Genomic DNA, 23,572 nt, shown 5'->3' with positions numbered 1-23,572 from the left:
GATTTACCAAACTACCAGACTCATCAAAAAGGACATCTCGCTTCTCGATCACACACCGCTTCTCTTTGTCAAACAGACGGTACCCCTTAGCCGCTATTGAATATCCAATCATACGATATTCCTTTCCTTTGGATTCGAATTTGCCTTTATGGACTCCTTTGTCCAATGCCACTGCTATGGCACCAAAAACCCTCAAGTGGCTCACTGCTGGTATTTTTCCGGTCCACTCTTCCATAGGGGTTTTGTTTTGTAATGCTCTGCTCGTTGATCGGTTCCTCAGATACACCGCAGTGTTTATCGCCTCAGCCCATAGAGCCTCATCCAACTCCGATTGCAGCAGCATGCACCTAGCCATTTCTACTAGCGTGCGGTTGGCTCGTTCTGCAACTCCATTTTGTTGGGGAGTGTGTGGAACAGTCAGCTGTCTAGCGATCCCATGTGCCTTTAAGTAGTCATCAAAAACATTATTGACGAACTCACCACCATTATCGCTCCGGATACATTTTATCTTTCTACCTGTTTGTCGCTCGACCAGTTTCTTAAACTCGACAAACTTAGCGAAGACTTCGTCCTTCTTCCGCAAGAAATATACAAAAATCCGCCTGGACTTGTCGTCTATGAAAGTAAGAAAGTACTTTGATCCAGCAAGTGACGGTGTGCTAAATGTTCCGCACACGTCTGAATGGATCATATCCAACAGCTCCTCAGCTCTGCTCCTCGTTGTCTTCGGAAATGGTTGCACATGGATTTTTGCCAGCATGCAAGTCTTGCATACTGCGTCTGGTTTGAAAACGACCTTTTCAACACCGTACACCATCTTCTTCCTCACCATCTCCTGTAGGCTGCTAGTATTCAAATGGCCATACCTTTTATGCCATAGTGAACCATCAGCATCAACGGCCGCAAAACAATTGTTATGTTTCCCTTGAAACATATACAAATTACCAGCTCTCATTACACGCAGTATTCGCTCGCCTTCCTGAATGACGTCAGCGTAATGTGGTCCAAAATTGACAAAACATTTATACTGCGCTGCACGGCTGACTGACATAAAGTTGCCGTTCAAATCTGGGACGTTATTCAATACCAGAGTACATAATTCAGTCTTCAGCTTCACTGTTCCTATGCCCTTTGCTAGTAGGAATCCATTTCCAGCAAGACTAATTTTTTCAGTGTGCTCTTCAAAATCAGTAAAAACACTTCTGTCACAGCACATGTGGCTGGTAGCCCCGCTATCGAGACACCACTGTGTTTTGCCAAAACCACCACCATCCAGCGCATTTAACAAGCAGCAGTGTTTTTGTGTCGCGCTCTCTTTGTTTACTTTCTCGCGACGACAGTTCGCTTTAAAATGCCCACGCTCTCCACAGTTATAACAAACTACGTCTTTCCTCTTCTTTGCGCTCGGCCGAGCTTCTCTCGCCGGCGCCTGTGGCTTATGTACTGCAGTAAATGCCTTTGCGCTCTCCGTTTGTTTTTCTCTCTGCTGCTCCGCTCCTCCCCTTCTCGTGTCTTCCTCGATCAGCTTTATACATAGAGCATCGAAAGACGGCAGCTCGTCGCGAGTCTCAATGGCGACAACGAAATTCTCGAAACTTTCTGGAAGGCTCGACAGCAAAACGACACTGCGTAATTTCTCGGTGATACCAATTTCCACCGCATCAAGGGCATCAAAGATTTCCTTAAATTCTTTAATATGCGACGATATGCTCTGCCCTTCCAACAAACGTTTGCTCAGCAACTTCTTGTACAGCATGACCGTTCGTAACGGCCCTTTCGGCTGGTGGACATCCTGTAAAACTTTCCATGCCTCAGCCGCAGTGAGACACCCTTTTACGTAACCAAGTTGCGAAGACTTCACACTCAAGATGATCGTGGCCAATGCTTTTTCATCTTGGGATTGCCAAGCACCTCCAGTATCAACCTCAGGTTTCACGGACTCTCCTGAAACCACCTTCCACAAACATGCGTGCACCAACACTGAACGCATCTGGATGCTCCACGTTTCATAGGAGCCATCCTCCAGCTTATCGATCTGATACAGGTTACTCATTCCGGCAATCTTGAGTAGACTCCAAAATCTAACTCCTGAGTTTCACTACACGTTTCTCCTTTAGGCAGCTCCTAGGGGGCTGGGCCCATAACCTGTTGTTTGTTGAAAAGGTGCTCCAAGTGTGGAACACTGACAACCGTAATTTCACCCAAACTCAGCGCATTGAGAGCAAAGGCCGAAAGAGTAATCGCGAAATAAAAAGTCTTGAGCCGCGCGTCCGAACACAAAGAAGTTTTATTTGAAACTGAAACTGATACACGTAAAAATGCCAGCTTCATGCGGCTGCTTATTTACTAATATATATACATACATACAGTTCATGTGTATGTATGTATGTTCTCATACAAAATTACATACGCACATGTGGGCATTGCTTATATTCAACATATAATATAATATAATATAATATAATATAATATAATATAATATAATATAATATAATATAATATAATATATAATATAATATAATATTATATAATATAATAATATAATATTATATAATATAATATTATATAATATTATATAATATAATATTATATAATATTATATAATATTATATATAATATAATAGAATATAATATATAATACAATATAATATAATATTGTTTGCCTCACTCCGTAGATTAAAAAATAACAGTTGTAATTTGTAACACCAAATTATAAAAACACCAATTTTAGTGTCGAAAAAATACTTTTCACTTGACTTTATAAACACACACAACACATTAATTTATACCCGGGTGGATAAAAATCATAAAAATTCAAGAAACTTAGACGTAGCCCATGTTCGCTTGCTGGTGGTACGACTTTTTTTCGGTATGCCAAAAACGTGTTTAGAACAATAGAACGTAGAACAATTTATTTCCGTTTTATTAAGTTTAGTCCCCATTTATTCGAAATTCTCGTTCGTAAGAGTTACTTGCCAAGTAACGGGTATCTTTTTCTAACTCATGCTTTTCTCTTGCGACTAGAAGCGTCATCCACCATGACCAATTTTATTGTGGCATACATAAATCGTCCGGTGAATAATTTATAAACGTTTTTTATTTCCGTTATTTTATTAGTTTTTTTATTAACACATAATAGTAATTTAATTTTCTGAGTGCAAATTAAGTGTTACTCTTAGAATATAGTATGCGGATACTAAATAAGAAATGTAACAATTTTTAAAATTATAGAATAACACAAACTCCCATAGGTTTTTTGAAGCATATGATTTCAAGTTAGAAGTATATATATATGTTTTCTTCTAAAATGAAATAAATATTATATTATGTTTATATGTGTATTTAGATTATGCTTTCACCTTTAAAGTATATATATAGATATTTCATTCTAAAGTTAAACGATAAATGTAATATTATATTTATAAGTTTTTTTTATATTAAGTAATCAATAAATAGTTACATGTAAAAATAACATTGGGTAGTAATTTATATCAAATACCAAGAAGCAATGGACATATGTAGTTGTGCCTAGTAAGTTTTCTTTTTCTGTGTTAATAACTTATTGATAAGGGAATAAAATACGTTTAAGGGATGTGAAATTGCATATCGTTAATAGCATCCTACATTTTAAAAATATAAAATAATAAAAGTTTGAATAAAGAGAGAAATTTAAAAAATGTATAATTTTCATAATGATTTTAAAATACTGGTAAAGTCTAAAACCAACTTCCACTTCCTAACTTTGAACTAAGCCCACCAATGCCTTTTCCTAGTAAATTTCCCACCCGTCCGGCAACCACGTTGGTTACAGCAGCAGCTTGGGCGGCAGCGACTTTTGGTTTTGGTAAGCCCCTTGGTATATTAGATGTAGATTCATCGCCATTGTCTTCTTCCTCCCCTTCTCTTATTTCGTCACACGGTCTGAAAAAGTGGAAACTTATTTTAAGGTGTGTATCTTAACGCACAATAAAACTTACTCATCTTCGCAAGCGTCAGGCATTGTCAATGCACATGTTGCTTCCTCTGTTGCCATTCGCTGTGCGACTGCCTGATATGCTTTTGAATTCAGCTTGTCTTCCAATACACCTTGTAGTTCAAAGTCCGAATATATTTTCTAAATTTAAAAGATTAGAAGATTAATATGAATTTATTATAACGTACTTAGAAGATAATTCCTATGCATTTTGTATACTATTTCAACAAGTATTGTAATATAAACTTTCTTTTTTATATATACTCTCTAGTCGAGTTTCCCAACTATCAGATACCCATTACTTAGCTAAACCGAGAATTTTCAACATTCTTAAGGAACTTTGGTTTTTTAGGAAAAAATTTATTTTAATGCCCTAAGGTGTGGGCGGAATAGATTTGGGCGGTTTTTAAGAGCCGAGTGGCCGTGATTCAAATGTATTGGCATGTTGATAAAAATTGGCAAAACAACTTATTTAATCCAATAAAATAAATCATTTCTCAACAGCGTGGCCGTTTTATGGGTTTTATGGGTAGAAAAGTTTTTTGACAATTCAATATAAATGTACAAGACTAATAAATATATAAAAAAAATAACAATGTGGACCTTTGACTGTACGAGTAAAGTAGTATTTAAAAAATACGAAAGGAAGCTAGCTTTGACTCGTGGAGTAAAAGGGTATACTAGATTCGTAAAAAAGTACGTAATAGGCAGAAAGAACCTTTTACGACCATATAAGTATATAGCCTGCCGGAACGTCGAGATCTCAGGAACTATAAAAGCTAGAAGCATACATATTCTAGAGACATAGACGCAGCGCAAGTAAATGTTTTCTCATTTTACTCCCCAATATCTATTGGTACCCTAGAAAAATGATGATATTGGGTAACGCGTAGCTGATTCTATCTCATTAATTCTCTCTTGTTATATTTAAAATAAGGGAAATCGCTATAGTCGAGTTTCCCGACTATCAGACACGCGTTACCCAGGCGGTGGAAGTGCGAACGAGAAATAGTATACAGATAAGATAAACAGTTTTGCGCCGATTTAGGGTGTTAGAGTGGGCGTGGCAAACAGTTTTTTGGCAAATCAATAGAAATTTACAAGATATATTTACAAATTTACAAAAAGATTACAAGAGATATTTTCACAGGATGGGTTACTTAAACAATTAGAAAGACTATGTGTAGCAAATAATTGAGATCTAATTGAGTGCAATTGGCTGCAGGCGTCGAAAATATGGTCAACGGTGAGCTCGTCCCCGCATAGTTGGCATGTTGGTAGCGCCGTTCTCTTCAGTAAGTGTTGATGTGTGGATTGGGTGTGTGAACTAATTTAAACAAATTAACTAAATCTTTAGCTTTTTCTGTTTTTTGGCGTTTGGTTTTGCCTTTGTATGCACATAAAATGCACTGTGCAGCCGCTCTCTCGCAAAATCAAAACATTTTTGAAAGTCTAGGCGTAGCGGTATTTCGATAGAAATTAACAAGGCTAATAAAAATATGAATAAAGGTCAAAATATTTTTCAAAAGTGCAGGCTTAGCAGTTAGCAGGCTTGTGGACGTTAGACGTGGCAAGATATTTTATTGGCGAATCGATTAAAAATTTACAAGACTAATAAAAATATGAAAAAAATGGGCAAATGGATAGAAATTTACAAGACAAATAAAATTATGAAAAATATCCAACAATTTTTCGAGAATGTGGGTGTGGCAGTTTTGGGCTGTTTTAGGGCGTTAGAGTGGGCGTGGCAAAATGGGTCAACAAACCCCAACCAAAGACACTAGAATAACAAGATGCGGAACGACATAGAAATTTTGGGACACGACTTTTTCGCCGTGGCTCTAGAGGTGGCTCCAGGCTCACACGAGCTTTTGTTCGAAAGAGAGAGAACGGAGAGCGCTACAGCAAACAGCACTTTTCTACGCATACAGTGATAGCAGACAACTGTATGTGGGCACACATATGCTCATGCATTGTAAAATTGACAAATATGCCCTTCACCTTAGAAGTTCGTAGACTTTAAATCTATATTATTTTTGATCAATTGGCACCATGTGAAAAATTCTTGTTTTGCATTGCCTTAACGTTATTATTATTTAAATATAGCTTAGAAATAGTAATAGCCGAATCTATGTACATACTATCACATAACAAATTTCGAAAATGACTTTATATTAAAATATTTGTCATTAGAGTATTCAGCTTGCGACGTGTGAAAAATTAATAAGGCAGTGATTATTGAGTTCTTGTGTCCGCAGTTCGTGCCTCCAGATGTGACTTTTGCAATAAACAGTTTTCATATTTTTATCTACTATTTTCTACTGCGTATTTATTTATGAAATATTTTTTTCTTAATGTTATGACCTCTTTTTAAAAAATTTACGTTTTAAATTACAGTAATTATAATAATTTCCTTTGGATTTGCTTTAATTATTTAGTATATTTATTAAGTCATTGGACCTAATAATAATGTATGTAAATTACCCATTTTTATTATTTAAATTCAAATTAGATTCAGTTGAATTATTTTGTTATATATCAATTTGATATTTTTAATTAGCGCACAATTTTGGGTGGAAAAAAGCGCTCCAACTTTTTTGTTTTTCCTCTTTCTCTTAATTTTTTTTAATTCGTTTGCTTAAATTGACTATACGCAGATCTCCTCGATTTTTTGAAAGTTTCTCTATATAATCGAGTTTCTATTCAATTAAAGTCGTTTTGCTATCACAAAAAAAGTGGCTGCATAGTGCAAAACAAATGTCTGAATGGCCGTTAAGCATCTTGTTATTTTAATGTCTTTGGTCAGATCGACTCGGTTATTGATCCTGTACATATTATATATATATATATATTATATATATATAAAATATATATATACCAAAAAGATTATTTGCATAGAAGAACACCAAGATCGTAAGCAAGTGTTATTCTGTCCAAAGAGCACCCACTGGTAGTGTAAGTCGCGTGGGTTGACACGAAAAAAATTCATTTGCTTACACTTAGACTGAATAAAATTCTTGATCAGGAAATTTTGCAAGCTATTTCGATGGTATAATAATTATTATATTAACATCATCTGCGTTCACGAGAACGTTTCATAACTTAGAGAAGGTACTTAATAAATAATGAGGGCAGCAGCAGAGCAAGGAAAAATAAGTTAAGAACTTTTTTAAAGAAGAGCATCCTGCTCTTATCAAACAAATAATTATAAATACACTTTAAAAAATATCGACCGGGAAACGTTTTGAGTTTCCTTACCATAAGTGCATAAATGACCGAGTCAAGCACAAAAAGCACACAGAAGAAACAGTCTGAATACGCTAAATATCTTAAATCTAGTAGCTTTCGTTTAATGTGTAGGAATTAGGCTTTTCAAAATTTGTTAACGGTTAGCACGTTTAGATCGATATTATCATATTACCGTCGTATTTTCAAAAATGGTTAGGCGAGTTAGGCTAAGTAGTGGTTTTACGGTTTTACCTAATACTATTAGGACACAGAAACAGACTTCCAGGACTTGTTACAAAGCACGTTGTGCTATAAGGAGAATTGATATTTTATTTGCGAACAAAGTATATTAAAATCTCCTAAAACTACCAATTGGTCCCTAACAGAAAGTTCTTAAAAATCATCTTGGATAGCTGAAAATTAAAATAATTTTGAAGCAAGTTATATAAATATCATCAAGATTTATACAAAACATAAGAATGCTATGTTACGGAACTCATCAAAAAGCAACTCCTTCAAAGTGAGAATAACCTCCACCTCCTCGTTTCGAAGTACGGTATAGCCTGTATATTGTGGATATACCAGGAAACACTTTAAAGTTAGGAATATATGGGCTTGCACTGCATTTTAAAAGAAAGGAAGGATGCTATATGTTCAATTTTTAAGGAGAAAGAAAAGAACAGAGGAAAGCAGTAGTGGTAGCAGTATGGTTGAAAATAGTTCTTTTGGGACAGTGATCTTGGAAGATGTTTGGAAAATTAACGTTTTCATCTCGTTCGCAACTATGAGCCATCCAACACAACAATATGTAAGATTGGGATCCTTAGCTTGGTCACTTGGTTGCTCAGGCTTTATTTCCTGAAGGCAATTGTGTTGTAAGCAGCATTATGCCACACATTTGTGTACATCATTATTTTAATTCTGAGCACGGGGCAAAGCACTTGCTAGCGAGAATTTGAAAGTACTGCAAGATCGCAGTCTGCACAACTTTGAAGTTTGTGTCGAAAAGCGAGAATGTGGTGCACTTTATGTGAATGCAAAACCACCACCATCCATAATGATTACGAATTAAAAAATCGAATATTTAAAGATTTTATTGAAAAAAAACCGCTAGTTTCAGCAAAAAAAAAATCACGACTGTTCGCTTTGAATCCTAAGTCTCCCCTTTTTATTACTGAAATTTGTTAGAAGAAACATTTTTTGCACGCATGTTTAATTTCGGTATTTATCTATATGGATATTAACAAAAATTTACTCTATTAATTTACGATGTACAAAGATAAGTTAATTTGCAATGTTACTAAATTACCTTGATAATATGAGAAATTGATGCAACTTGAGCATAGTGAAGCGCGTGGTCCACCCGATCCGACAGCCAATTACACAGCATATTAATCTGCTGCGAATACCACTGCTCAAAAAAATGTAATGTCCACAAATCGTCGCCAATCTTTCCTCGTACTTGATCCATATTGTTTCTGAAGAAATTTACGTATCCTTGCCCCAGATCCTTTCCTGAGCTCGAAACATTTGTAAAACTAAGAATTGAGCCAATCAAGCTACCTTCATCGTATCGTGCTAGCTTAGACAAAGTCGACTCTAGCACAGACATAAGTTTACCGCTTAGACCTTGTGTCATAGCTACATTCGCTTTGTCGATTTGGTCATCAATTTTCGCATGAAACTTGTACTAAATGAAAAACAGTTTAAATAAATTAGGCATAATTTTTTTAAAATAAAATTTAAAGACTTACCAAATCAATGCCGTCAATAGTAGTTAATTTAAAGCTTTGGTTTTTAGCGTCTAATATCACATTGACCATGGCGCACATTTCAGAGGGTAATATATAATCAGTTGAAATGAAGGCAATGTTTTTTTTCAGCCATGACTGAAAGGACGAATCAGTTCGTTGAATACATTGCTCTATCATATCGACTGCCATCATTTTTAGGCGCTGTTCCAAATGTTGTCGAAACTCTGCGTCTGGCCAGTGTAGGTCTCTTATAAAAGATTGTAGAGCGTCTAGTTTCCAAAATAAATCTTCAGAAGTGGCACACCCGTTTCTAAGCATAAAAAATGCAATATTTGGAATAGGTAAGACTTACTAACGTTTAAAAATAGTTAACAATGTGTATGCCAACATAAAATAATGGGCTTTAACGTAAGCAATTTTAAAATATAATGAGATCAATTAATTTAGACACACTGTGTAACACCACATAAGCTACTTCTGTTTCTATGGCCAAAACATTTTCAAATGCTCATTTAATTTATTGCTATTTATTAATTAGAATCATGCTATCATTACTATATTTACTCAATACAATTTTTGTGTTTGGCGCCAAATTTAAGAAGCTTTAAAATTTGTGCAATATTTAATATTTTCACTGAACGTGCTATCTGCCACATAGTGCCTGTATGGCGCCGAAGAGATGGCTATATACTTTACATTTTTTTTATTTCTTGCACAGGTCTGGGTCTAGTCACGAAAATGATCGCTGAAGCAAGAATGCCGAGAAACATGATTGTAGGAAACATGCTGTTTATTGCCATTATTTGGAAAAGGAATTTTGTATCAGTGCTTTTTTAATTGGAAGTCAACTGTGTAACATTGAAACCTTTAAAAATAATGTTTCCCATTATTTGTAGTATTTTAGTAAATCTGAGAAGGTACAATGGCTACACATGCCCACGAATTTATAAAGATTAACTGAGGTAATATTTTTTGCGATTCTTTCTTTACGGCCCACTTTTGTGACTAGAAATCCGTGCATCATAATGAGCTCCACATTATGATTTTAGTAAATGAGAAGAGGTGGAATGCTATACTGAGGTAACATTTTTCGGGATTCTTTCTTTACGGACCAATTTTGTGACTAGATTGGGAATCCGTGCATTATAATAAATTTATAAACTGAGGTAAAATTTTTCGTGATTGTTTCTTTACGGACAAATTTTATGACTAGATTGGAAATCCGTGTATTATAATAAACTCCACTTGTTGCTTTTTTATGTAGCTTATTAAGTAAGAAAATGTTCATACATAGGTAGAAAAAGCGTTTCCGGAACAATTGAGGATTTTCCATATCAATCTGCTCGTCGGTCTATTGGCAACCTGTCCGAAAAGATGGGATTTGGAATATGTATTCTAGTGATGATTGCGCTGAGCATATTAGCTTCAAAACAATGATACCACTATATATATATTCATATAATCAAGAAATTTAATTTTCAAGACGGACAAATAAAGACCAACTTGATTTTTCATACTTAACAACATACATACAATTTATTTGTCCTGAAATATCTGCTTTACTACTTTAATGTGATCGGAATGCCTGCAATACTGCTTCTTCTTACCAAAATTATTTTACAGTTTGCAAGGGTCGAAAAAAATGCCTGATCATGTTTTTAAAAATTCCTTAATTTCGGTACTAATTTTGGGACTGGCTTGGTGCTCTGTGCTGAAAATTTATATTCTCACAATTATAAACTCTTATTTTAAACATATTGGGAAATGCAGAAGTATTTTATTACACAAACTGGCAATATGATTTTCAAAGTAACTTAACAAGCCATAAATATGAAATATTAAATTTAATATTTTTAGATATATTTACCGTAATTTTAAACTACTATTTTCTAGAAAGTTTTATTGACTTATATCTAATATCTTGTAAAATGCATTGAAATGCTGTCAGTTTTAAAATCCGCAATGCATAAAATTTGGCAGAAAGCAAAATGCAAAACCAAATGCAGACAGTTTTAAAATCTACTTCTATATATATGATGACTTTTTTTATTTAAAAACCTCATTTCGTCGTTGGCCGCTGTTGAATTTGATTGCTTTGGTAGCTTCGGTACATAAAAATTTACTTGATCTTTTTTGCCGCACAGTAGCATTGATGGGTTGAGAGCTGCTGTATTGAGCGCCTGGGCAGCATTGTTTAATGCTGCAGGGTTCAAAGCAGCGTTAATCCTAAAGTTTTATAGAATAAAAATATAAATACAACATAAACACTGAGTTTAAGTGCAGAATAAAAAAAATTGACGTTTTTTTAATATATGTACGTATGTATAACCTTGCCAGTCTGACTTCAAATTAATATCTTTTAATCCGCACTATTTATTATTACGATCCATAAAATAAATTCACTTAAGACAATTTTTTTATGGTAACTAGCCAATTTTGTAGAAATTTAGCTATTGTTGTTTTTTTGCAATATGTGCATATATTATTTATATAAATTTTTTGATTCCATTTAAATGTAATGAATTAGATTAGGTTATACCTACCCTTTGCTTTCCCATCGTTCTTTTTCAAATCCCTTATGAATTGACTGAGCTATTGAAGACTCCATCAGATCCACATACCGCACAACTAAAGGTGCAAAAGTGTCTCGAAGGTGCTGATGAAAACGTCCATTTCGCAAGTTGTCTAAAGAAATTATGCAAGAAAATAAAGTTTCGCATACATGCTATAGTCGAGTTCCCCGACTATCAAATACCCGTTACATAAAAAAAGTTTTTTATCAAATTGGTAGAAGTTTACAAGACTAATTTTTTATTATTTTTAATTTTTATATGAAAAAAGATCAAAATATTTTTCAAAAATACGGGCGTGACAGGTTTTGGCGGTTTGTGGGCGTTAGGATAGGCGTGGCAACATTTGGAAACAAACTTGCGCTGCGTCTGTGTCTCTGGAAGCTGCATGCTTAATCTCAACATTCTTTTATAGTTCCTGAGATCGAGACGTTCATACGGACAGGGCCGGATCGACTCGGCTATTAATCCCGGTCAATAATATGTTTACTTTATATGGTCGGAAACACTTCCTCCTACCTGTTACTATTTATCGAATCTAGTATATAGTATCTTTATACCGGGCATGCCGGTAATCGAAATCGAAAAATCGATGCTCCGGTTTTCGATTTGTGAAACATTCACTTTTGTCTAGCCGAAATGAAAATTAAATGTCTTTTTATATTAAATCAGATCGTTTTTACTAAGGTAAAAATAATTTACTCCGTGGCCTATTGATGTTTATTCCACATCACCATAAGATCATTCTGCCACTTAGTTGTTTTATAAAAACAGAAATGAAGTATTTGTCTTTTTTTTTACAGAATTCTACCAGACCAGGTTTTGACTTAACATGTATGAACAAAGTTCCCATTGATGTTATTCATGCTATCTGCAGCCCCAACACAATACAAATCTATATAAATATTATTGAGCTGTAAATAATTGTATGAGAACAATTTCTCATTAGATTAATCTGCCTGTATGGCACTAGTACGCTTTTCCTATAAATATACATTTCCATCCAAAGAGTAAAATTTAGTTAACAATTTTTATATTATGTGCAAAAGCCGGTACTGGTATTTAGATGACACTTGTCTCCACTGTTAACCAACTGGTTTATACCGAATAAGTACACTTCATGATTTAAAAAAAAGTTATAAATTCTTTCCCATCACTGAGCTTATCAATTTCCGACTGTACCAATGCCAGCTTTATCCAATTTTTATTATATTAAAATCGAAAATATATATTATTAAAGAATACAGAATTAAAACGCTTTATTAAAAATAACCGTTGCTTAAAATCATAAAGCGTTTTAATTCGGTATTCACCAGTTTATTTGAATATTAAAGAGGATCTTTAAGTATTGTGCCATGAAAATTTTTTTAAACAATTTTGCGTCGGTAATTATAAACGAAAAAAGTTCATATCTCTGTTAAGTTTAACTTACCATCAGTTCTCAAATAATCATTTAATATTTGAAACAATGGAAAAGAGTCCCACGTATCAGGAGCTTGTTCTGATAAGACTCTATCCATGTCAACTGCAAAGAGAGACCAAAATATTTCCGCGTGTTCCACTAGCAAGTCGCTAAACCATGCAAATGCCTGAAGAAAATAAAAGTTAAATTAATATTGATATGTACAAACAAAGCAAGTGTGTATATATTATTATTAAGAAAATTACAAGCGAAATTCAAAATTTAACTTTTTTAAAGATCATATTGGCATAAGACAATATATGTATATAAATATTTGCACACAGAAAATATATTTTACAAGGTTAATATAAATATTTTATGGTGTTTGTTGAGATCTGTGGAGGAAGGTAAGTGTGCTTTTGATTACCATCAAAAATTATTAACATCAAAAAGGAAAGTAAGAAGAAGTGTTTCAAGATACGTACTAATTATTCTGCAATCTTCCCTGAATTTATATAGGAATACAGATCTACCCTTTTTAAAATGTTAAGCTGGTGTTGCTAATATCCTAATTAATATTACTACTGGTACAAAAAATAAAATCAATTAATTTTCAAATATAAATAAATATATAAATTATAAATATATATATGAATATACATATATATATAATATATAATGTTTATATAATAAAGACAGTAATGTTCAATTATCAAAAACAATGTTTAAATTCTGCTTATTGAAACCAAACAAATTTTAACATCATTTTTAAAAGAGTATAGCACTATGAAATTCAGTATCTTTACATCTGATTTTTGTTTACCGGTTTCACAGTCCTTAATAAAAGTACTAAAAAGATATTTTTATACCCGTTACTCGTTAAGTAAATGGGTATACTAGATTCTTTGAAAAGAATGTATGCAAAAGAATAACCCTATAGTATTAAGCAAGTATTGCTCAGATATGAACACGGATATATAGAAGTACATACATATATATATAATGTACGAAAAATCTCCCTGCTGCAGCATTTGTCTGCCTATATTTAAAATTGAACAACGCTTAGGCGTATATATATTTAATATATATCTGGGAACTTCCGCGTGGGTTCATGCTTCAAATATAGATGCGCTTTTAAAGCATATTCTTGAAGAAAATATATGTAATGTATATAATAATGTAAAATTTTTATATAATAATAATGCAATTTACGGCTATTGAATTTATTTATTTCCAACATTTTAATTACATCATTCAGAAACTCATTAAATACAGGAAAATAATGTTCATAGTGTTGCATGATCTTTAAATCATAAGATCAATAAACATTTTTAATAATTTTTACTTTGCACTAACATTATGTCTAGCAAATATCGACTCGCATAATGATCGCGATCAAGAATATATATAAAACATATAAATATTTATATATATTTCTACGCGTTTAGAATGTTTCATAGTTCTGAACTCATGTAGTATACATTTTTAGCATACGAGTAACTGGTATAATACCCTCATATAATACTTCAGGTTAAAGGATTGGATTGAAATCGGTCACCGAACCGCTAAAATTGACTAATTTAGTCACAATGATCATGAATGCGTATACCCTAGTTGCTATGCATACCAAGTTGTTTGGAAACAATTGAAAAAGTTTTTTAACTACATTTTCCGAATTTCCATTTATTTCAAACACTATGTTTTACGTTTGAACGTTTTTGGTCTTTTTAAACAATATTCGGAATTTGCAAAATTAATAATAAATGTAGAATGTCCCTATTATTTCCCGATTATTTCCTATTTCTATTTTTTTAGACCCAAAGTTATCAACGATACATGCCGTTGGTACTGGCGGGGTATACACTGCATGAGTCGGCATACAGTAACGAAATGACGATCCATCAGTTGATGCGGCAGAAGCCAGTTCAGATGCGCTAATGAGTCCAGTACTGTCGATTAAATCAACTTCGCTTTCATTGTGTCCTCCTGATACATCATCATCTTCCTTAAGTAATTTCTTTTTATCCATTTTTTCATGTTTGCGCAGCTAAATAAATCGAGCATAGTTGTTAAATAGGTGTAAGTACATACAAATCTTTATTTAGTTGTACAAGTATCATTGTCAGATATAGTGACGACTCCACAATAACCTGCCACTTAATAAATTGTAAATTATAGAGAAATCAGGTTGTCTCTCATCTTGTTTGGGATTTCTACTTGATTCCCAAAGTATTTGAAGTAAATGCCAGGAATGATGATAGGCAGAAAAAAGAATACCATCTTCAATTACATTTCTAACAGGTAAACAACACACTCGTAGAGTTATAGGGTATATGTTTTGTATAAGTATTTTTCAAAATGATTTATTGCCAAGGGCCCAATTAAAATGTATTTGCTGTAATTGCAAAGGCAAAAGGGAAAAAGTGTAGTAACTTTATATATCTACGACATTATAGTTGGGCATTTCCAAGTTGAAAAACAATCTGACACTCTCATCTAGTTTTAGGTTTAATAGTTTGTGAAACACGGCAATAATACGAAAGAATAACCCTGTTTTTTGACTCGGATTGTACTGCAACTCGGAAAATACGTGTATGTTCATTATGGGATCGAAATCGATTACACATTTTTCCATCCTTTTGTTGTTTTTAGCCGACAGAACAACATATATAAAGGTAGGAACTGGCACAAATAAAGACAGGTACTAAAAACAACACCACAAGATCAAGTTTTGAAAATAGTGTCACTGTTGTGTACAGCGGAAGATAGGACAGTGTGCGAAAAAAATAAAATGTATCGGCTTGTCTGTTGATACCAAACATTATTAATGTCCTGGTGTTTATTGCATTGTTATTATATTTGTGTTAAACAGCTCGAACATGACATAAAAATATCACTTTTTCGTAGTTTTCTTCGACTCTAACATACAGCCCTAACTTTTCTCAAAATATTCACGTTTAAAAGTTATTAAGTAATAAATCGATTACTTTTAAATATTTGATATCGCAACATCGCAAATTGTCAAAAAAGAAAAATAAAACTTATTGTGTAGGCGTGAAGGTTTTGGGGATTAGTGTAGGCGTAAGCAAACATTTTTGCAGCATATCTATCGAAATCGAAAGACAAACTATAAAATGAAAAATTTCAACACATTTTTCAAACGGTGACGGTGTAGCAATTTTAGGCAGATTTTGGACGTGGCTGAAAGTTTTTTGAGAAGTCGAAATTTTCTAAACTAATATAAATAGGAAATATAACAAGAAATTGTTTCAAATTTGTAACGCTGCGTGTAAGTCTCTAGAATCTGTATGCTGAACCTTAACCTTCTAGCTTTCATAGTTCCTGATATCTCGACGTTCATACGTACAGATAGGCATGGCCAAATCGACTCGGCTATTGACCCTGATTAAGAATATATATACTTTATGTGCTCGGAAACGATCACAAGCATTACAAAACTGCCATGTCCACACTTGTGAAAATTGTTGTTTCCCATTTTCTATCGATATAACATAACATTTTGTAATTGCTAGTTGAGTAACGGACATCTGATAATCGGGGAACACGACTAGAGCGTTCTCAATTTACTATTTTTTTTCAGTCTCCTAGAGTTTTTGAACATAAAAGGAATTCTGCCTTTTAGATACTTTTCAACGAATCTAGTATACTCTTTTACTCTACGAGTAACGGGCATAAAAATACGAAAACATTTTTCAAGTAGGCGCTGCAGTTTTGTTTCGCTTGTGTGAGTTCGAGTGGGCGAAGAAACGTTTGTCGTCATATCGGTAAGAAATAGCAAGACTAATTATAGAATAAAAAAAAACAAATTGTAGAAAAGAAACAATTTTTCAAAATTGTGTCTATGGCATTTTAAGGCGCTTTATGGGCGTTAGAGTTAGAGTAATTTCGGTTCATGTTTGATTAAAATCAGACGACTAAATCAAAAAGCTGTCATAGGACTATATATATTTTAAATTTATTTGTAATGTCAGAAAAGAAATTGTAGTTTTATTGTTTTTATCATAAATTGTTCTCATTGGCTTGACAAATCTATTTCCTTTCTTGATTCTCCTTTTTTCGATTTTTCCAAGATCAGTATACTAATTTTATAAAGATATAAGCAAAACAAATTTTCGAAGAAACTTTTTGCAGATATTATTTAATGTTGCAAGGGTGTGAAGTCTTTACTGATGATAACATAAACTAAAACATAAAGAACATAAAACTCAAAGCAAATGGTAATCTAAATAAATTCTCTTTAGGATACAAAACTTGTAATAAAAATTTGGTATTTATATGTAAATGAAGCGAAAATATAATAGTGAACTGGGATATTTATCATTCTTTAGTCACTTAATATACAAAAAGCACAATTTTACCTATGTTAACAACAAAAAATAACCAGTTAACCACATCAAAGTCGGCATGTATATATGTATATTATACATAGATTTGGTTAAGTTACGACATTTATGTAAAGTTACAGTAAACACCAACTGGACACGTTAAAAGCACAACTAAGTTTGGTATTTAAACATTACAATAACTAATTTAGATATTATTTGGTTTTTATTGTGGGATGAATAATATCCAAAATATAAGGATGATAAATCATTAAAACGAAAATGGTTTGAAAAAACATATGAAACCGAACTATTTTAATAAAGATATACAACTTACTTCTCCATAATGTTCCTCATTTTGTTGCAACAAATCAACACACAGTTCTGCTAAGTGTATTAGGTCCTCTAGTTTTTTTGGGGCCGGAACAATAACGTCTCCTCGCAAATCCTCTGTGTGTGCGTCAAAAATTGTTTAGTTCTCATAGAGTTATATGCGAAATACGTCGTCTTAACTTTAAATTTATTTAAAAATTTTCTGTACTATGACCCGATATAATTCACCGATTTTATAGTATTTAATATAATAATATAATATAATATATTAACGGCTTTAGGGCGTTAGAGTGGGTGTGGCAAAATGTTTTTTTAGCAAATCCATAAAAATTTACAACACTAATAAAATTATGAAAAAATATACAAAACATTTTAAGTTTTTCGACGGCTTTAGGGCGTTAGAGTGGGCGTGGCAAAAAGATTTTTGCCAAATCGATAGAAATTTACAAGACTAATAAAATTATAAAAAAAATTTGAAAAACATTTTCAAAAATGTGGGGGTGGCATTTCTAGGCGGTTTTAAGGCGTTAGGGTGGGTGTGCCAAAAAGTTTTTAATCTATAGAAATTTACAAGACTAATAAAATGTCAAAAAATATCAACACATATTTCAAAAGTAAGGGCGTGGAAGTTTTGTGCGGTTTTGGGGCGCTAGAGTGGGCAACATGTGTCACGAACTTGCTCTACGTCTTTGTCTCTAGAATCTGTATGCTTTATCTCAACCTTCTAGCTTTTATTGTTCCTGATATCTCGACGTTCATACGGACCGGCAGACAGACGGACGGACAAGGTCAGATCGACTCGGCTGTTGATCCTGATCAAGAATATATATACTTTAACGGGTATAAAAATAGTATTTGCTTAGTTCTTTTTTGTATCATATTTGCACTTTCTTCAGCGAATAACTACTATAAACAATATTGCAATTCTGACGATATTTATAGATCTGTTATATGAACAACAGCAAATCGAAAAACTAGAGGAAACGGTTGTCACTTGACCGCGACTAATATCGAAAAAGTGATGTCTGCGCGCAATTAAAATGGTAATGCTGTTGTAAATTAAGTCGACGACCAAATTAACACAAAATGTGAACAAAACTGATGCGAAACCGAATTAAGCTCAAGTTATTATTTAAAGCAACAATTAGCCACGAAGCTGAAGAGCACAGCCTAAAATTAAAAGCTATCTCAAGAAAAACGTTCAATAACGATTAAACAAAATGCTAAGCGAAAACTAAAAGAAAAATTCCGTTCTTTGCCATTGTTCGTTCGAGTCGATATTAAGTATCTGATATTTGAATTCAAGGGGAGATACCCAACTTCTCTTCTTCTGACTGTGTGCGCCACCTAGTGCTCAAAACTCTCAGAAAATTAAACATTGTATACTGAAAGCTCTACATTTATTCAATACTTTTATGTAGACAATGATTCACACAATTTTGGTGCATTGCGAAATGTTTCGCAAATATATAGTGACAATAAAACGATCAAACAGACATACAGACGGACATGACCAGATCGACTCAGCTAATGATGTAGAATATCCAAGAATATATATATTTTATAGGGTGGAAACCGTTTCCTTTTTAGTATATATTATATTTAATAAATTAATACTTAATTACAATGCGTGAGTTTGACAGTTTTGGTTGGTTGAATGGGGAAGACAATATTTACTACACAAGTAACTTCTATAACACTGAGATCCATGCCGGCATCATATTCTGTTATACTTTAGAATATTTGCTTTAAACGCGGCTTTTATTAAAATGCTAAAATAACGGGTTATTTGATGGTCGGGGAACTCGACTATAGCATTCTCTGTTGTTTTGGATTAAATCAGTTGTTTTGCCAATTTCTATTTCTTCTTTCCAACACTTTTTTCTTTTTTTAACTAGCGACAAATTATATTAATTTTTATAAAAAATAAAAAAAATCTAATCTGAACTGTGAGAAAACCCTATGTACCATATTAATACAAATTTATAGCGAAGTTATCTTTCGGAGATTATTTTTTTTGCCGAAATATCATATGCTTTTAGTCAGAATACAAATATAAGTTTCATATAAGCTTTAGCCATAATAAGTTTCATACCATCAATTTTTGCCTTATTGGAAAGACGCGTATAATTTACAAGCGCTGCCGTCTCTAAACTTTTTTTAATCATTTGACGAACTTCTTCAGGTGGAACGGGGGTAACAATGTCTTTCATTAAAACTCTCTCTAATAGGGACAATGTTGCTTTGAGTGCACCTTCGGGGCGACCAAATGGAAAACAGTATCTGAAATTGGTTATTTGAAATTCGAGTAACTGACGTAGGCGTTCTTTGATTTCAGAAAATTTCTCCTTTTCCTCATGTGTTATGCTTCCAACTCCATCAGGTCTGTAAATAAGTTTAAAAATTATTTCATTAAAACTTAAAACATTAATGAGTATTACCTGTTTCCATGCACATGGCTCGCGCAGAAGGCGAATGAATAGTGAATTAGAGTTGGGTCTATCATGTATTGTTTTTCGGCACGATCCAGTAAATCAGAAAGGTAGCATAAGTGTCTGTAGCATCCTCGGACACCATAACGAGCGCAATATTCGTCCAACACGAAAACTTGACCAGGACTAAACCACCCCTAAAAACAATACAAACAAGAGAGAACGTTCTAGACTATCAGAAGCAGTTACTCAGCAGGTGGCTTGGCTAGGGAGAAGTTTCAACTTTTTTGGCTTTTCGATAAAAGCTATCAAGTTCCCCGACTATCAGTTACCCGTTACTCTAAGCAGTTTTGGGCGGTTGGAGTTTTTTGTCAAATCGATAAAAATTTACAAAACTAATAAACTACAAAACATTTTACTAAAGTGTGGGTGGCATTTATAAGGCTAACCAAAAATTTAAAAAGTATTTCAAAAATATTTAAAGTGGTTGCACGGCAGTTTTTGACGGTTTATGGGCGTAAGAGTGGGGGTGACATCATTTAGAAACAAACTTGCGCTGCGACTCGGCTATTGATCCTGACCAGATATATACTTCATATGGTCGGAAACGTTTCCTTCTACCTGTTACATACTTTTCGACTCTTTGAGTAGTAAACCCGTAACGGGTATAATAAACTAACATTATTTTAAGTTTTTATAATGATATTAACTTACCAAAGAAGCATATGGGTCGTTGAGCCTATACTCCAGTGTAAGATTCTGTAATGTCTTGAAAAGTGTAGCATGATCAAAAGTACAAGGATCGGTGCTTATGAAATCCTCCATTCCATGTTTACGGGCTTTATCTGCGTCTGAAAAATGTAAAATATATATTAAATATATAATATATATATATTCTGAAAAAGCAAGAAAAACAGGTGTATTATCTGTTGGCAATGATGTTATAATCATCATATTCAACTTTATAAATTAATATAAATTAATAAGTTTAAGCATTAACAAAACACAAAATAATTGTTATAATTGTTTAAATGTGCACAAAATCATTTTGACACCACTATTTAAGCTAAAGTATAGTTTAACTAGGCCAATTTAGATACTATACTCTCTGCATATTCCTGTCTTTTTAAAGCTAAAAACTAATTGACCCCCCATAGTGAAATTGTATTGCACTGCCTTAAATTTAATACCAATCGAATTTAACTTTAAATTAAGCATTTGAATTATATATAGTAATTTAAGTCTTCCAACTGTAAAAATATTTTTATTATGTAGTTAAAACTTATTTTTTTTTTTTGATATGGTGTTTTCAAGTTCTGTGACTCTTTATAAATGTTAAGTAAATGGGTATACTAGATTAATTAAGAAGTACAAACAGGTAAAAAAGGCTTTTTCGGCCTTATAAAAAATACATATTTTTGTTCAGGATAACTAGCCATGTTAATCGGCTATGTCTGTCCATCCACCTGTCCATTCTTTGTCATTTTATCATTCCAATTTTAATCGATATGTCATCAGAAACATATTAGCCACTTCCATCATGAGTCATATTATTAATAACTTTTTTTGAGTGATCTTGTTTAAATACCATAATTGTAAACTTTTTACACGCGTGTAAACTTTTCATAGAATGCGCGTGAGATCATTTTAAGTTCCAAAATAAACAAATATTTATAAGTCGCTCTAAACAGAGGCCCAAATAGATAAATATATTTCAAATTACGTACCACCTTGAATTTTCGACATAGCTGAATTCTTATCTTGGGTTATTGGTGGAGTTGGTTTGTGGGACTGTCCAGTCGCCCTGTACATAGCCATGACCCAAAGACTGCATTCGTTTTCATCATCGCAAGCAAACGAAATGCTATCTCCCTCGCGAACAGCATTGAAGAAAAAACGGCCTCCATTCAAATCGATTCCAAACATAAGATTTGCTATATATAAATGTCAGTTTTAACATCAATAATTATCATAAATAATAATTTTATAAAAATACCACTGGCGGCTTCTATATAATCAACAGTATATCCATCAAGCTGCATCATTTCAGACGGTTCTGATTTTTTCTCTTTATAGCTGCACATTGCAAAAGTATATTGGGATACTTGAACTAGGACAAAATAGCGCCTTTTCCATTTTTTCCATACTGATTTCCCAATGGCATAAAGATACCTACACATACGTATTTTATCGGTTTAAAAAAAGTGGGATTTTGCGACACTAAAGAAAAGTATACTTACCCACAATGTTTCATATTTAATGGCTTATCAAGTCGGCAAGCTATCTTAATACGTATATCTTGATCGGGAAGATTTTTCGGTACAATCATTCGATGCCACTCAGGTGACTTAACCAAAAAATGCTTTATATTATATTTTATATACATAAGGCAAGCTTACCTTTGAAGAAAGTGGAGTAGGCTTAAGTGTTACCTTTCCCAGTTCCTTATCCTCCAATGCCAGCATTCCGGGGTTCTCTGTGTACAGTTTTACCTTGACAACTGGCAGTGGGTGCGTGGTTGTAAAATCGCCCTGTGTATCCCACCTATAAAAAAAACTGATGTATATTGAAGGTTTTTTTCTAGACTCCTACATTGGTTTTGATGCTTCGGCTTGATCCGTTTGAAGCTTTTCCCCGTTCTCAACTTCCATTGTGCAGTAAACAATTCGATTGGGAGCTAAAGATTTAAGCCCTTTAACTTCCATAACGATTACTTCCAGTTGAAAAGTTAGTACAACATCTAACTTTGTCAATTGTGTGGTACCATCCTCTGAATCACCCTCCAACTTAGATAAAGATCCGTGAGATCGCAGTATCAACTTTCTTTGTTTTAGAAAAAAAAAGAACGGAAGTCATTTCATGGAATTAAAAATATAGTTAAATATTGCCGAAATATGCATACAAGCTATTCGAATTCTAATTTATTTTCCACGAAAACATTCCAAAGAAAATGTGGTGACAGCATAAAAAATTATAAGCATAATTATTAATAATAAAATTGATTGACACCACATTTGGCAGTATTTCATAATAAAAATTTCATAAGATTGTTTCAAGACAAACTTGCACAGCGTAAAAATTACTAGAATCTCTATACCTAATCCTAACTATCTAGCTTGACAAGTTTTCAATATCGAAGCGTTCCGAACACGGTTACTTCTAACAGTACAATACGTTTCAAGGATTGTGGTATACCATTTAGGAGACGAATAACAAGAAAATATCTATATATTTTTTCGAAATAATGTCGGCTTTTCATTTTTGGACGGATTGTGGGCGTTAGAGTGTATTCTTTTAAAGCTAAGTAGCGCTAAGTTGCTGGAATACTACGTGGAAACTCAAAGTTCTTAGGAACAGGTGGTCATTGCTAGATTTTACATACCTTATAGGGTCACAAATGAATTAAGTCTGACTACGTTACTCTGAGTAAAAGGTAATAATACATTACATTAAGCAGTATAACTATTCTACAAGTTACTTAAAATGCTAAGCTAATAAAAAATATAAACTGATGTACATCGCTTAAATTCATAAATT

The 23,572-nt window shown here is 33.3% G+C and overlaps 1 protein-coding gene across 9 annotated transcripts in view; it reads right to left on the bottom strand.

Annotated features, from left to right (window-relative positions):
• Positions 1 to 3,331: 3,331 nt before the first annotated feature.
• LOC117146337 (calcium-dependent secretion activator) overlaps positions 3,332 to 23,572 on the bottom strand; it is a 34,501-nt gene continuing 14,260 nt past the window's right edge. For 2 of the 9 annotated variants that reach the window (XM_033312454.1, XM_033312460.1), the window contains 17 exons: positions 22,628 to 22,858; positions 22,435 to 22,579; positions 22,276 to 22,382; positions 22,032 to 22,207; positions 21,763 to 21,969; positions 20,750 to 20,886; positions 20,045 to 20,232; positions 19,699 to 19,988; positions 17,608 to 17,720; positions 14,768 to 14,974; positions 12,958 to 13,114; positions 11,499 to 11,640; positions 11,014 to 11,181; positions 8,956 to 9,265; positions 8,511 to 8,891; positions 3,978 to 4,114; positions 3,717 to 3,921 (listed from right to left, as the gene is read on the bottom strand). In XM_033312454.1, coding sequence (XP_033168345.1) covers positions 3,717 to 3,921; positions 3,978 to 4,114; positions 8,511 to 8,891; positions 8,956 to 9,265; positions 11,014 to 11,181; positions 11,499 to 11,640; positions 12,958 to 13,114; positions 14,768 to 14,974; positions 17,608 to 17,720; positions 19,699 to 19,988; positions 20,045 to 20,232; positions 20,750 to 20,886; positions 21,763 to 21,969; positions 22,032 to 22,207; positions 22,276 to 22,382; positions 22,435 to 22,579; positions 22,628 to 22,858 — 3,301 coding nt within the window. Of the gene's footprint in view, positions 3,922 to 3,977; positions 4,115 to 8,510; positions 8,892 to 8,955; positions 9,266 to 10,274; positions 10,318 to 11,013; positions 11,182 to 11,498; positions 11,641 to 12,957; positions 13,115 to 14,767; positions 14,975 to 17,607; positions 17,721 to 19,698; positions 19,989 to 20,044; positions 20,233 to 20,740; positions 20,887 to 21,762; positions 21,970 to 22,031; positions 22,208 to 22,275; positions 22,383 to 22,434; positions 22,580 to 22,627; positions 22,859 to 23,572 lie in introns of those variants that run through there. The other 7 variants (XM_033312455.1, XM_033312456.1, XM_033312457.1 and 4 more) reach the window with 7 other exon arrangements.

Source organism: Drosophila mauritiana, chromosome 4 (assembly GCF_004382145.1).
Source record: "Drosophila mauritiana strain mau12 chromosome 4, ASM438214v1, whole genome shotgun sequence".
In the NCBI taxonomy this organism is placed as follows: Eukaryota; Metazoa; Arthropoda; class Insecta; order Diptera; family Drosophilidae; genus Drosophila; species Drosophila mauritiana.
This window is presented reverse-complemented; position numbering and strand designations above follow the sequence as displayed.